The 14,319-nt window shown below is 55.1% G+C and overlaps 2 protein-coding genes across 2 annotated transcripts; both read right to left on the bottom strand.

Annotated features, from left to right (window-relative positions):
* Window positions 1–2,102: 2,102 nt before the first annotated feature.
* Window positions 2,103–4,567, bottom strand: PHACADRAFT_264301 (uncharacterized protein). Its single transcript, XM_007400987.1, has one exon. It carries the CDS (start codon window positions 4,255–4,257, stop codon window positions 3,034–3,036), a length of 1,224 nt encoding a protein of 407 aa, XP_007401049.1. The 5' UTR covers window positions 4,258–4,567; the 3' UTR covers window positions 2,103–3,033.
* Window positions 4,568–6,640: 2,073 nt separating this feature from the next.
* PHACADRAFT_70870 (uncharacterized protein) lies at window positions 6,641–11,499 on the bottom strand (the record flags this gene model as incomplete). The annotated part of the gene is made up of 3 exons (XM_007400986.1): window positions 6,641–8,404; window positions 9,850–10,050; window positions 10,114–11,499. Coding segments are annotated over 3 exons (3,351 nt in total), but the record flags the coding sequence as incomplete, so codon positions are not given.
* Window positions 11,500–14,319: the final 2,820 nt, after the last annotated feature.

The following is a 14,319-nucleotide window of genomic DNA, read 5'->3' as shown; positions in this document are numbered from 1 at the left end:
CCAATGACATAAGGTAACGCAACGTTTTCTAGGTTCGGCCACACGATGTGTCGCAATACTCCATGGGCTGCTATCTTTCATGCGTTCCGTTGAAATTTCAAAGCTGTGTGGTAGCTTCGAGCAGATTTCCATCTACTTTCTAACCATGATGGAGCAGTAAACATCTCCAGAAGTAGCCAGACTCATATGCCTACCAGAAGACGTTTTCACTAAAACTGATGGCGTACCTGCGCCGATGGAAGCTTCGTGGCGTCTTTGTGGCACTGATGCGCTGATGATCCCTATAGTATCTTGCAAGAATCTCCTGCCAGCAGCGGAGTGCAATGCGCCCTATGTCTACGCCGGTCGAAGCAGCTCTACCAGTGGACCGACTCTCGAGATCTCTGCTCCGCGAAGCGATCAGAATCTCGGCAAAACGTGCTTCTTCGGACTCTGTTATGAAGATGTGCAGTTCATTGTCAGACAGCTACTCCACTCGCATGTGGCAAAGCGGGCTGGAAAGGGTCCGTGAATCACACGGCGGGCGACAGCCACCGGCGATCTGGGGAGCACTTCTCTCGGACTCCGGGATTGGTTCGTAGCAGGTTACAGCTGCGGTCATCGGTGTCGTCCTGGGGCTGATTTAGTTCGGTGCTCTAACCATGTGAGCTCAATATGTTCGTCGGCACCGACTCCTCAGTGCTAAGACATGGTAAGCGCCAGTTTGGACAGCTGAGTGTGCTCGCGGGATACTGAATAGGGCGGCTTCCTTTTCGCTGCCAGCCAATGAAAAACAGCAGACAATTTCCGCAGAAGCAGGACGAGGTCGGACATCAGTCTAGATTCCCCATCAACGCTACCAAACATGCTGCTACCAGTCGCACGCCTGCCATTTGTACGCAATATCCCCGCTGAGCTCCAGCCATGCAACAGTGAACAGGCAGCTTGGATCTCCCTGATACATATAAATACGACCATATGCTGTATGAGCCTCACGAAATACACATCGTTGGAGGGATGACTGCGATATGACAGGCAGTCATGCTGTGCATGATACCCCCGTGGCGGGGCCGGCAGCCTTTGTAGAGACGAAATTCCGTTATTTGAGAACATTCAGGGCCCTGGACCCCGAGTATAGGATGCGTGAGGTACCGGGGTGTCTCCACGCCGGTGGGCTCCTGACACCGAGTCTCTCGCACTAATGGCTATCTTTTTTTTTTTTTCACAATCACATATCCTGGCAAACAAGTTAGGGTAAACTGACGTGCATACTAACGTAGGTGCAAAAATTGAGGACGAAACTGACCACATTGCTGAGCAACAGCAGGCACAAGGATAATAGACGCTCCAAAATCCAGCGATGCAGGTACGCGCACGACACCGACGGTATATGACGACGAGCCAAGCTTCCATGCTCCTCCGCGGTAGGGGGCGGCGTCAAGTCGTCGAGGCGAGTAGCAGTGGTATCTTCGGCAAGCATCTCCTGTCGGCAGACTGGGCTTCCACACGATAGGCGACACCTTACAGTTACATTTTGTTCCCTGGGTTTCTTCGACCGATGTAAGCTTCGTAAGACTTGGAGGAACTTACTTGGCCGGGCCATGCCTCCTCCAACCCGACTACGACGATCTCGAACGTCTCAGACGCCGGGTTTCGACGATTTGCGGTTCGCCTTTCAGCGCTGGCTCTATCGAGCTATCCCTAGGCCGTGGGTTAACGAGAGCAAACCAAAGAATCTGCGTCGCCCGTCCGTGTCGTACCCAGCTTGCGCTGGGGGTCGCCGAGGCTGTAGAGGATCCTGATGCATGCACACATCTAAATACGTACCTAGTATGCTGTACCGTTCCGGAAGCTTGCAAGGGCTGCCACCGTAGCCTGCGCACCCAGGAGCAAGGCCTGCTTGTGCTCAAGACGCGGCTCACGGTCTAAAAGTGCGCAAAGATTGCTGACTCGGAGCTGGCACCGTCTGGAAATGGTGTCGATGGCAGGAGATAGGATCAAGTGCAGACGCGTACACTGGTCTGGACGGTCTTTCTTGCCATAAATGAACATCACGTGCACGCCGTCGGCCCATCACTGCCCGACAGTTTGGCTACACGATTTTGTGTCAGTAATGATGCTGCGCTTCAAGTAGTATAGAGAAGCGTTGGTATCATGTTGTCTAAATACATCGTTGAGCTCATGTTATGGTCTAATGTAGTCTCGGTTCCAGACCATTCGTTCCCAGGCTAAGTAAGTTTTTGCAGTAAAGGGTTCAAAGTAAGCGGAGTTTAAATCGCGCTGCAGAGTGGAAGCGTTCTGCAGGGGAGTTAAAGCTCCGACACTTACCGGTAATCAATGGGTAAGCTAGAACCGAGACGCAGGGTATGGATATCGAGACTAGGTCTGACCTAAGACCGTCCCCAGCCCGGCACGCTCCAAGCACTATAGCCTCGATTAGACGGTGTAGCCTGGATCCCGCGCATCCACGACGCAGGGGCATTGCACTTGCGGAGAGGGGTCATGTGCCCAGCGCACGATGGCATTGGAGAGCGGGAGGGGATGACAGCAGAGATGGCGATGAGGGCCGTGTAGACGGTCATCAGCCCTGCGCGCGAACCATGGTGGATATGCTAGTGTTGTGTAAGGAGGATATGCTGATCCGTGCAGGGGAAAAGTGGGACAGTCGAGCAGACGAGACGCGTCATACGAGAAGCTTTCTTGTAAAAGAGTCTGGAAGTCGAAGACATCGCGGGACGAACAAATCCCGGCAGCGCCCAAGAGCTATGTTCGCAGCAAAGCAGTCGTCCAGGTACTTGGCGGTCGCCGATGTCGATCGAGATCGTGCAGGACGACTGTCTCGGAGGAGACGTCAGTCCCGACGTCACGAATGACGCACGCGACAACACCAATAACCGAGTACTTTGACCCGTGATATGCGGAATGTCGCCGCAGATCGTTCCAATGCGCATGAGCGGCTTATCAGTATGCGTATGGATGAACTCGATGATATATAAAATAACTAACGATGTAATACGGCCAAAATGTACGAATATCGAGCAACGACGACGAGGCCTATGCGTGTATGACTTCGGAAACCTTGGTGCTGATGACAGACAAGTTTCCAGACCTTTCATCGAGCAGACGGAAATGATCTCCGCGCAACACGACCTCATCCAACGAGCCGACGAGCGGGACGAAACCGTGGTTCACGTTCAACTCCGCGCGGAACAGCGTGACGTGCCCCTCGTACCGCGGCATCACATGCGCATAAAGCGCACGGGAGTTGGCCAGGGTGCGGACCTCGATGTCGTGCTTCAGGCGCGCGCCCTGCTCGCCCATGTCGTCGAAAGGCAGCCCGACGGCGCTCATCGCCATCGGAAGGACTGCACGCGCAATCTTGTCGAGATACGTTTGCATCTGCTCGATCTCATGCATGAGGTGCACCTCCGAGTCGAGCACAAAGAGGTTGACGGTCCAACCAGCGCTCTGCGCAAGGTGTGCCACCTCCACTGCGACATTCCCACCGTAAGAGAAGCCTAGGATATTGAACCGCGCGCTTCCGGGCGTAGCACTGCCGATGCGCCCCAGCTCCTCGACAATCCGCGCGTAGTAGTACTTGGCCTGGCTCTCGATCGTGTGCATGCTCGAGTTACGCAGGGTACCGGCGTGACCTGTCGACGGCTGATTTTGGGGGAACTCGTCGAGTGCGACATACCCAGGATCGTTGAGAGCGACGACGTTGAACAGGTCGGTAGAGCGAGACAGCGCTGCGAATATGTGGCCGAGACCAGTAATCATGGGAATACAGAACAAGAACAGTTTGTCAGGTTCTTCGGAGAAGGCGAGCACCGGGGGTATGTGGAACTTCTCAGATACCGGAGTAGTCGTCGGAGTAGTCGTCGATGGCTGATTGGATACCTTGGTGGCTATTGCTTGCTTGATCTCGTCCGCCATTGCCTTGATCACAGGCATGTTGAAGACATTCATCAGAGTGAACGGGATGTCGAAAGCCTCTTGTATCCGAAATACCAAGCGAGAGGCAAGGAGCGAATGGCCGCCCGCATCGAAGAAGTTCGAAGACCGGCGGATTGGTGTGCGACCGAGAAGAGCCTCTATGATCTTACAGAGGCGCTCTTCGACTTCATCCCCGGGTTCATCTGAACCTTCTTCCTCTGCGTGATCGTTCAGCATGGTATTGGCGTCAACGGTAGCACGGGCCCGGAGCTGGGAGCGGTCCACCTTGCCGTTGGGCAAGAGAGGAAGAGTCGGGATCCAGCACACAAGGTGGGGGATCATGAATGATGGGAGGCTTTCGCGCAGCGTCTCGAGTAGCCGTGAGGAGGGAGCGTGAGACTCCGAGAGTGGCACTGGTGCAGCAGCAACAGCATACGCAATAAGCAGATCGTTATTATCCCCGTAGGATTTGAGGTAAACGACCGCGGCATCGCTGGCTAAGTCGGTTCTGCGAATGGCCGCCTCGATCTCCGCAAGCTCCAGTCGCTGCCCGCGGATCTTGACTTGACCAGCGTTCGTCCTCCCGATGAAATGCAGGTGTCCATCCGGGCCCCATCTCACAGCGTCGCCCTACATGAGGTATTAGATTTGGAAGGGAAAACAAAAGGGAAGTCACGTACCGTACGGTAGTACCGAGAGACATCTTGGCCGAGTTCGCCGAATCCAAACTCGACGAAAGCCTCGGCCGTCTCCTTCGGCCTCCTCAAGTAACCCGGACCGACACCGGCACCGCCAACGATTAGCTCGCCGATCACACCCGGAGGCACCAGCCGGCCCCGCGTGTCGACGACGAGAACTTGAACAGTCGACATTGGTCGGCCAATGGGCACCGGCCCAGACGCAGGCATATTGGGAACATCAATCCAGAGCGTAGTGACAAAGACACAAGTCTCCGTCGGACCGTAACCGTTGAGGATGCGGAGCGATGGGTTGATGGTTTTCGCCCTTTGCAGATTCTCATAGTAAGAGGCTTCTCCACCAAGCTGCAAAATGCGAAGCTTGTGGAAAAGCTGAGGGGCGAAATCGAGAACTTGGCGAAAGAGTGTAGGGGACATGAAACAGCCCGAGACGTCAAGGAGCCGGAACTGCTCGGCCAGTACAATCGGGTCGAGGATGTCGTACCGATTGAAGCAGACAACGGTGGCGCCCGCAAGGAGAGTGCACCATATGTCGATGATGCTGGCGTCCCATGCAAGGTTGTTGATCATCCCGATCTTGTCACCTGCCTGGAATGGGAAAACGTCCGTGTTCGAGACCAGTGCGACCACCGAGGATTGCATGACGACCACCCCCTTCGGTACACCGGTGCTGCCAGATGTGTACATGACGTAGGCGGCATCCGTGCGAGGAGTGCAGACGAAGTCGATGGGGGAGGCGAGGTCGATGTCGGTGAGGAAGTCGGAGACGTCGAGGCGAGTGATACCGTCAGCGTTGTCGGCGAACTCCGGCGACTGTGAGGTTTTGATCATCAGTCGTGCACCACTTTCAAGTAAGAGCATCTCGAGTCGTTCGGGAGGGTATCGAACGTCCAAAGGCACATACGCAGCTCCAGCCTTGACGATGCCCAGGATGGATATGACGGCGAGGGCCGATGGGGGAATGCACATTGCGACGAACTCGCCTGCGCCTCCCGACGTCTCCGCGATCTTCTGTGCCAGCAACGACGACGCAGTGTCCAGCTGCTTGTACGACATCTGCACTCCTCCGTCCTCTAGAGCCAGCATCTCAGGATGCGCCTTCACGGATTCCCTGAAAGCATCGACGAGGGAGGACGACGGCGAAGGAGGTGGTGGAGCGAGCGGGACATCGAATCGTTCCAGGTATTTCGCCGAGCTCCGGAATAGAACTTCCTCGACGGTCAAGTCAGGGCATAGAAGGAGGCTCTCGAGAATGTCCACGATGTTAGCGCACAGCATCTCGATGGTATTCGATCGGAAGAGGGACTGGTCGTAGATGAGTTGGCAACGAGGCTCGTTGAGATCGCCGTAGCGGAGCTCGAGGTCGACCAGCAAGCTGGTAGAACAGATCAATCCATAGGCATGAAGCATAATGGCGGAATAACGCACCCTAGCTCCCTTGACATTGGAATGTCACCTCTGCCTGAGTTATGGGAGACCGCGACGTGAATGACAGAGGACGACAGCCTCTGTAGTCTCTGTATAGCGATGGATACATCCTTGATAGATACGGCCGAGAACTCGGACGCTTTCTTGATCGAAATTCGCACATCGTCAAGAACATCCGAGAGTACAGCGTCGCGTTGGACGGCAAGCCGAGCGGGGACGATATCCACCGACTCGCTCGTCTCAAGCCCTGAAAGTAGAAGTTAGAATAGTGTCCATGTGGGAAGAAAGAAAGAAAAACTGAACGCACCGATCGTAATGTCCTCTTGGCGAGTGTACCGGTGGTTGAGCACACAGAGAGCGGTGAGGTGCAGCGTGAGAAGTTCCTTCTCGCCCTTTGACGAGGCCCGAAGCGCATCGCAGATGATTGGCGGTAAGACGAAGGAATGTGTCTCCCGTCGCAGGGACGCAGTTGGCTGAACTCGGGGGAAATCGAGAGGGAACTCGCAGGGGACATAGTCGCGCAGGTACGCTGCCACGTCAGATGGCGTGGGTTGGCGAAGCGCCGAAGATCGCGGTGGCTCGACAGGGGAGTGTACATTGTCGACGACTTGGTCCAGAAGTGCATGGATCCGGTTCGACAGGTCGATAATCGTCTCTTCCTTGTACAAGTCGGTGCTGTACACGAAGTCGGCAGCCAGCTGTCCATCATCCTTCGGGAAGAAATGTATTTCCAAATCGAACCTCGTCACGTCCATATCAGCTTGCGAAGCGGAAACATGGATGTTCCCTATGGAGAACGGTGTATACTTGACAGTCTGATATGCGAGGACGATCTGCGCCAGCGGGTTGCGACTGAGGTCACGAGTCGGGTTGAGGATCGAGACGACCCGCTCGAAAGGCAGATCCTGATGCTCGAATGCCGCCATCGATAGCTCTCGCACTTGCTGGAGCAGCTCCACAAACGTCTGTCCGGGATGTACCTCCAGCCGGAGGACCTGCGTGTTGACGAAGAATCCGATGAGCTTCTCGGTCTCAGGTCGATTGCGATTGGCTATCGGGAAGGCGAAGGAGGCGTCCGTCTGGCCGGTGAGCTGGAACTGGACGATGCGGAAGGCTGTCGACATGAGCATGAACATCGTTACGTGTTCCTGTTTGCAGACCTGTTCCAGTCGAGTCAACAGCTCCGCGGGGAAACGATCGACGAAAGTCTTCCCCTCATAGCTGAGGTGCTGAGGTCGTGGGAAGTCCGTTGGTACTTCCGCCGCCTGACTGCCTTTGAGCTGCTTCGTCCAGTACTCGATCTGAGGCTCCAGGAGACGCTCGAAGTCTTCCGATTGTTGCCACTGCGCGAACTCCTTGTACTGGATGCCCAGCGGCGACAGATCGTAGTCTTTACCGGCGTCAAACGCAATATAGATCTCAGCGAGCTCCTGACGAATGACGTCGAAGGAGAACCCGTCGACCAGAATGTGATGCATGCATAGGAGTAGATAGGAGTGCTCTTGCGAGAGCTGGAACAGAGTTGCGCGGAAACATGGTTCGAGGTCGAGCGAGAACGGGCGCCTGGCATACTCTCCGATGAGTGTGTGGATAGATTGCTTGTCAACATCGGAGGCCAACAATACTATTTCAAGACGGGGACAAAAATCGACGACCTGGGTGACCGGCGCGTAATCAACCTCGACGAAGACGGTGCGGAGAATCTCGTGACGAGAGACGATCTCCTGGAGCGTGCGCTCGAGAGCGTCGACGTTCAGACGCCCTTGAAGCTTCAGGACATAGGGAGTGTTGTAACGAACGTTCTGCGAACCATAATATGCCAGCCGCCGGAGGAACCAGAGTCGTTGCTGGGCGAAAGATAAGGGGTAATGCTTCCCCTCCAATGGCGCTGCAATTTTCATGGAGACCTCGTGAGATGGAGCGGAGGCGAGGAGTTCTACGATACTGGCCCCAAGCTTTCTAGGGCTAGGGTGAGAGAATATCGTCTTTAGAGGGATAGCCACATGGAATTCCGATTCGAGCGCGGACTTCAGTCGTGTCGCAAGTAACGAGTGTCCTCCAATATAGAAGAAGTCCGCGAGAGGTGATACCACTTGAAGAGACAGAATATTGCCGAATATCTCGCATAGTCGAGCTTCCATGTCGTCCGCAGGTAAAACATGCTGGTCGTCCTCAGTGGCCTCGCGAATATCACGACTCGCGTCCTTCTCTGCCATCGCCGCCAATTGTCGCCGATCCAACTTCCCGCTCGTCTGAAGCGGCAGAGCGCGCACAGAGAAGATGCGGTCGGGGACCATGTAGGACGGCAGCATTTCCCGCAGCCGTTCGAGAAGACCGATCTCCACGTGCGTCCTGAACACCAGCTCTTGCAGCCTGGAAGTGGCAAACGGAGACAGGGAGGCCTCATCATAGTCGACGGTCTTGAATGCGACTCGATGACAGGTGCTAGCGTCGACGTCGTCGAGAGATCCTTTGATGAACACTGCGTCAAAAGTTGTCGTCTCCTTCTGACGTGCGACGCTCAGTTTGACCGTCACCTCGTACCGCTCCGCGAGACGCTCCAAATCCCATGCGGACCAGCCTAGAGCGGCTGCGATCCCTTTGCGCGAAGGAAGCGCCGAGGCGAGGTCGGCGAAGCGATCTGACGAAGACGAGAAGACGGCTGTCGCTGCCGCGATTTCCCAAGACAAGAACCGATTCGGGATGTGCTCAACTGCGAAGATATTCTCGTTACCGGCGACGAAGTCACGCAGGGCATCCTCGAGGTCCGAGTCCTTCCATCGCAGCGTTTCATAATCGTGCCAGACAGGAGGGGAGATCAAGGACACATCCTGATTGACGTGGAGGATGACCTGGTACCGGAACTGGCTGAACTCGTTGCAGTACTCCATCGCCTTCGGGACAATCTCGACATGTGCAATGGCGGGGATGGTGCGACGGAGACTCGTGAAGAACGAAGGGTCGACTAGCAACTCAGCTCGATGATCTTCACGGCTCAGGAGCTCGTCGCGGAGGTCCTGAAGCGTCCGCGACTTGAGCTCGTCCTGCCAGCCGTGCACTGCGATGTCTATGCCCAAGAGACTGTCGAGGGGAAGACTTCGCGCGTCTCCGATGAGGATACGGCCTCCAGGAGCGCACTTGCCGATGATGTCGACGATAGCCTGGTGCAGGTAGGCTTCCGACGGGAAGTACTGGGCGACGGAGTTCATGAGCACGAAATCCGCCTCGAATGCAGGAAGCTCAGGAATCTTATCAGCGGCGGCATCCCAAATTGAAACCTTGTCGTCTAGGCCAAGCCCTTTCAGCTCGTCCCGCAGGCGTTTGACTGCATCAGGTGAGGGCTCAATGGCCCACACGCGGTCGACAGAGGGAAGGATCTGGTGAAGGAAGATGCCGATGCCACAGCCGACCTCGAAGGCGGTCCGCGGGCGCTGTTGATAGAAGGGTCTGAGGGTGTCGTGGAGCCAATCTAATCACCAAATGTGTTCGGTCAGGTCTCTCGGGTTCTCGACATGTCATGAAAGGGGTCGACTAACCGGTCATCTCGAGCGTCGGAGTAGGTTCTCCAGTGATCATACTGTCCCAGCCTGAGAATTCTGCGCGTGCTTTCGCCCTGGTTCAAGCGAAGATTAGCGATGAAAAGCATGATTGTAGAGGTGGAGTGTGCTCACAGATCATAAGATGAATACATATCGTCGTACACATCCTTCCATGTGTCCACAACCACAGAATCACCGTTCGATGACGCAGCCCGTGCAGTGTCGTTGCTGACTTGATTATCAATCTCTGGGGTCTGCTCGCGGTTGACAACAACATATGCGACAAGGCTAGGATCGTCGCCATTGGTTGGCTTGTGATAGCTGACGCCGGCGCCGACGACGAGCCTGGTGCATAGGATGGTCGCCTCGATTTCGCTCAGTTCCAGCCTCTGTCCGCGAATCTTGACCTGCCCTGCATTGATTCGACCCACAAACTGTAATTGCCCATCGCACCAACGCACCGCATCACCCTGTGAACACCCCCAACACAAGTCAGTTCACGGCGCGCCGAGACTGTAAAAGTCGCTGCTCACCGTGCAGTAGAACCTTGTATTTCCATGCAAACCGTCGATGCATAAATCAACAAACGCACTCGCGGTCTCCGTGGGACGGTTGAGATATCCTTCGGCGATGCCCTCGCCGCTGATGATCAGCTCGCCGATGACGCCCGGTGGCACGAGCCGCCCACGGCGGTCGACGACGAGCACCTGGCTTGTTTTGAGGGGGCGACCAATAGGCACGGGCCCGGCGTGCGGCACATCGTCGTTGTCGGGGAGGTCAAAGGTCGTCGTCACGACACACGCCTCGGTCGGGCCGTACGCGTTTTTAAACGCGACGCCGGGGGCGGCCGCGCGCGCTTGGCGGACGCTTGCGTAATCGAGCGCTTCGCCGCCGGTCAGGACTTGCGTGAGCCCGCGGAAGACGTCCGGGCATGTGGCCGCGAACTGGCGGAAAAGCGGCGTGGGCACCAGACAGCCGTCGATGTGCGCCGCACGGAAGCGCTGCGCAAGCGCAGGCGGGTCGAGCACGTCGAACCGGTCAATGCACACGAGTGTCGCGCCGAGTAAAAGCGAGGCCCACACATCGATAACGCTCGCATCCCAGGCGAGGTTGTTGACTTGCGCGATGCGGTGTCCCGGCCCCCACTTGAAGATGTCGGTGTTGGTGGCGAAGGCTACGACGGAGGACTGCTTGATGATGACACCCTTGGGCTTGCCTGTGCTGCCGCTGGTGTAGAGCATGTAGGCAGCGTCGCTTGAAGACGTCACGGGCGACACGGGTGACGCGGGCGAGACGGATCCGTCGCGTCCTTCGCGAGCAAACGCAGTAACGAGCGACTTCCGGTCATCAAGGAAGCTGGTGACGTCTAGACGTGCAATACGCTCGCGGTTGAAATTGAACCAAGGCGATGCTGAGGTGGTGATGACAAGAGATGCGTCAGAGTCTTCAACCAGCGACTCAAGGCGTTCTGCAGGAAAGCGTATATCGAGGGGCACATATGCAGCACCACTCTTCACGATAGCAAGGATGGTCAGGACGGCAATGGCTCCTGGAGGGATACAGAAGGACACAAATGCATGTATCTCCTGTTGTCTCGTAACCTCTAGGATCCGCTGGGAGATAACTGAAGCAAGGATATCGACTTCGCGGTAGGTCAGGGTGAGATCTCCGTCGATAAGCGCTGGGAGATCATGATAGGCGGCGACAGCGTCTGAGAACGCCTGGGTGAGTGTGGGACGAGGCTGTGAAGGGACTGGCACTGGGTCGACTGGAATGTTTGCTACGACAAGCTGCTTGAGTGCATGGGAGAACGGAGCGTCGTCCACTGTGTGGTCGGGGTCGATGACGATAGCCGTGAGCACGTCGAGAAGGTTATCGAGGAGAGCTTGGACGGTATTCTGTCGAAAGCGAGTGGGATCAAAGCGCACGTCCACGCGCAGATTGTCCGTGGAGGTACAGGCGCTCCAGACCATGGCGAATAAGCTATCGAAGAGTTTCATCGAGTCATGTAAACGTAAGTATAAGCTCACGAACTTACCCGTCTGCTGTACCACCGACAGGGACATCGCCGAGGTGCACAAGCACAGGGAGGACAACACCGCGGAGGCTGCTCCTGTTAGTGATGAGCTGCGGCAAAACGGCCTCGAACGGAAGCGTGTTGCGCTCTAGGGACGACACAAGCTTGTGAGTGGCGTGGACGATATCCGTAATCTTATCTCCGCTTTCGACCTGCAGGCAGATAGCCAGAGGCTCCCCCGGCTTGCCGCGGGTCTCGACACCTGAAACCGTATTTATAATGTACCGCAGACTGCGCGCAACTAAAACTCGTACCGATGGCGGCGCGGACTACGCCAGAGTAGCGGAGATGCAGGATACGGACGGCAACGAGCAGGATTTCGTGCAGAGAAACAGAGACCTGCTCGCTGAAGGCGACTAGTTGGGTATAAAGGTCGTCACCGATGGTCGCGAATGCGACAGAATTAGCAATAAATTTTGCATGGGTGAGGTGACTGTCGGCAGGAAACTCGACGGGCACGCAGTCACGAAGGGCTTCGAAGGTGATATTTTGTTCAGTGGCCGGAGTGGTCTTTTGAGGTTGATCACCCATTGCTATGGAGGTGCGTGAAAACGATGGAGACTGGAGTCAAACACGATAGTTTAGCAAGGCCTAAAGATGCTAGTGTTGTACTGCTTAGTGGTTTTTGCTGGCACTTGGGCTGAGGCATAAGTATACTACGTACAGTCCCGGGCCTTATATACCGCCCTGGAGCCCTAAATCAGCTCACGGGATCTACGCCGACTAAGAGGGAACAGCGGGGGCGAGGAAGTACCTTTGAGAAGTCGTCTAGCCACCAGCAAAAGCCTATGGGATTTGAGATACCCTGACGAAGGTTCATCAGGTCGCCCCACATAGCGCTAAGTTGCGTTGGGGGCTCTCCACGCATCTAGAATCCGAAGCCGCTCACCCGATTTCTTAACGTTTTTGTTTGCTCTCTGGTGCAGCGTAAACCTAACCGGGAATTCCTTTATTTCTGATGTGCTTGCATGGTACCGGGAGCTGTCTCCTCTCAACCTTGGAATGTGGTGAGGTAAAGAACCGGGACCAGGTTTTCCTTGCTACCGTCAGACTCGGACTCAAAGTAAGAGAAGAAGAAATCATATATGTGTTGCCTCATCAATCAGTCAGTCTCTAAGCAGGTCTGACTGTGTGTCGTACAATTCTCGCTACTACTCTCTACCTGCTGCGCTGCCGCCGTATATCGAGTTATCGACCAAGAGCCTATTATCCTGTCCCCCATGACGGCCTAGAGTCCCGTGAGAGGATATATCGGCCTATGGCACACGCGCACGTCACTCAGCTATTCGGTCATTCATTTGTCAATGGCAGGAGTCAGAGAAGTTTCATATGTACTACCGCCGCTGGCCGGCTGACTGGTTTAACTGTCAAGTGTTGGCGTTTCAGCTGTCAAATTCCCGGTCATGCGATTATAGCACGCCCTCGTTTTGATCGTTCTCGTCTCTCTTAAACTGATCCGTCACTTTATTGATCTTCTAAGACGCCTATAAACCTAAGATAACGCAATGCTTCTTAGATTCAGCCATACGATGCGTCGTACGATCCGCAATATTCCACGGACTGCCGCGACCTTCCATTGAAACCTTAAAGCTGTATGGCAGCTTCTGGCGGACTGCCATCAACTTGCTAAATGTGAGAGAGTAGCCACGAATACGATGGTATGACCAGAAGTGGCCAAAGTCATATGCTCGCCAAAAATTCTCTTTGCTGAGGTTAATGGCGTATCTGCACCGGCAGAAGCTTCGTGGCGTGTTTGTGGCACTGGTGCGCCGATGGTTCATATATGTCTTGTAAGAATCTCGTGAGCCTGAGCGGATGACTCACGAATTTGAGTGGACGCCTCGCGAATTTGAGTGCGTGGTTCGTGCATATAAGTACATGTCTGCTCACTCACGAGCAGCGCTAACGGTGATTTGCGGGGCCGGGTTGAGCTCGTGGCGACGTCGAGCCGAGCTCTGAGCCCGAGCCGAGCCCGAGCCTAGCTCAAGCTGTGGGCTTAAGCCCGGACCTGCCAAGCGTAGGATAAGTATTAATATGCTACGAAAAGCGAGTAGTACATTTATATGTGCTGAGTTACTATTGCATGTACTTACCAAACTGCTATAGTCCTCCTCGTTCTCTCTTGTCACTCATCATTTGCCCAGGTGCTAATCTTGCCGGGCTATTTTGCCTTGTAAGACGATATTGGGCCCAGTGGCGCCGGCTTGTGGAGTAGTTTTTTTTCAGATTGGTCTCCCATTGTTATAGGAATGCGCAAGGATGAGGATGGCTGGAGTAATCAGACTGGATAGTTTCGTAAGGTCTGAGGATCTCAGTGTTGCACTGCTCAGCGGTTTGCGCTGGTACCCGGACTAAGGCATAATTATACTATGTGCAGTCCTGATATACCAACCTGAAGTCCCAATATTGCAGCTCACGGAATTTACACCGACTAAGAAGGAACAGTGGGAGCAAGGAAATGTCTGAGAGGTCCGTCCACCAAACTATACGTATGACGGAGGAGAGACACCAGATAAGATGCCAGGGACAGATGAGATAACGGAGCCAAAATCGGGTCAAGTTGGGCGCGAGATTTGATGACATGCGGGATTTGATGGCATATGAGGTTTGGTGGGCGGTTATGTCCATCCCATTGGCAAGCAAGGTAACAACGCAGACCTGA

This window comes from Phanerochaete carnosa (assembly GCF_000300595.1).
Source record: "Phanerochaete carnosa HHB-10118-sp unplaced genomic scaffold PHACAscaffold_11, whole genome shotgun sequence".
Classification (NCBI taxonomy): Eukaryota; Fungi; Basidiomycota; class Agaricomycetes; order Polyporales; family Phanerochaetaceae; genus Phanerochaete; species Phanerochaete carnosa.
This window is presented reverse-complemented; position numbering and strand designations above follow the sequence as displayed.

Bases quoted from the DNA above. Each gene is read 5' to 3' on its own strand.
- PHACADRAFT_264301 (XM_007400987.1), bottom strand. From the start codon at position 4,257: ATGATCCCCCACCTTGTGTGCTGGATCCCGACTCTTCCTCTCTTGCCC.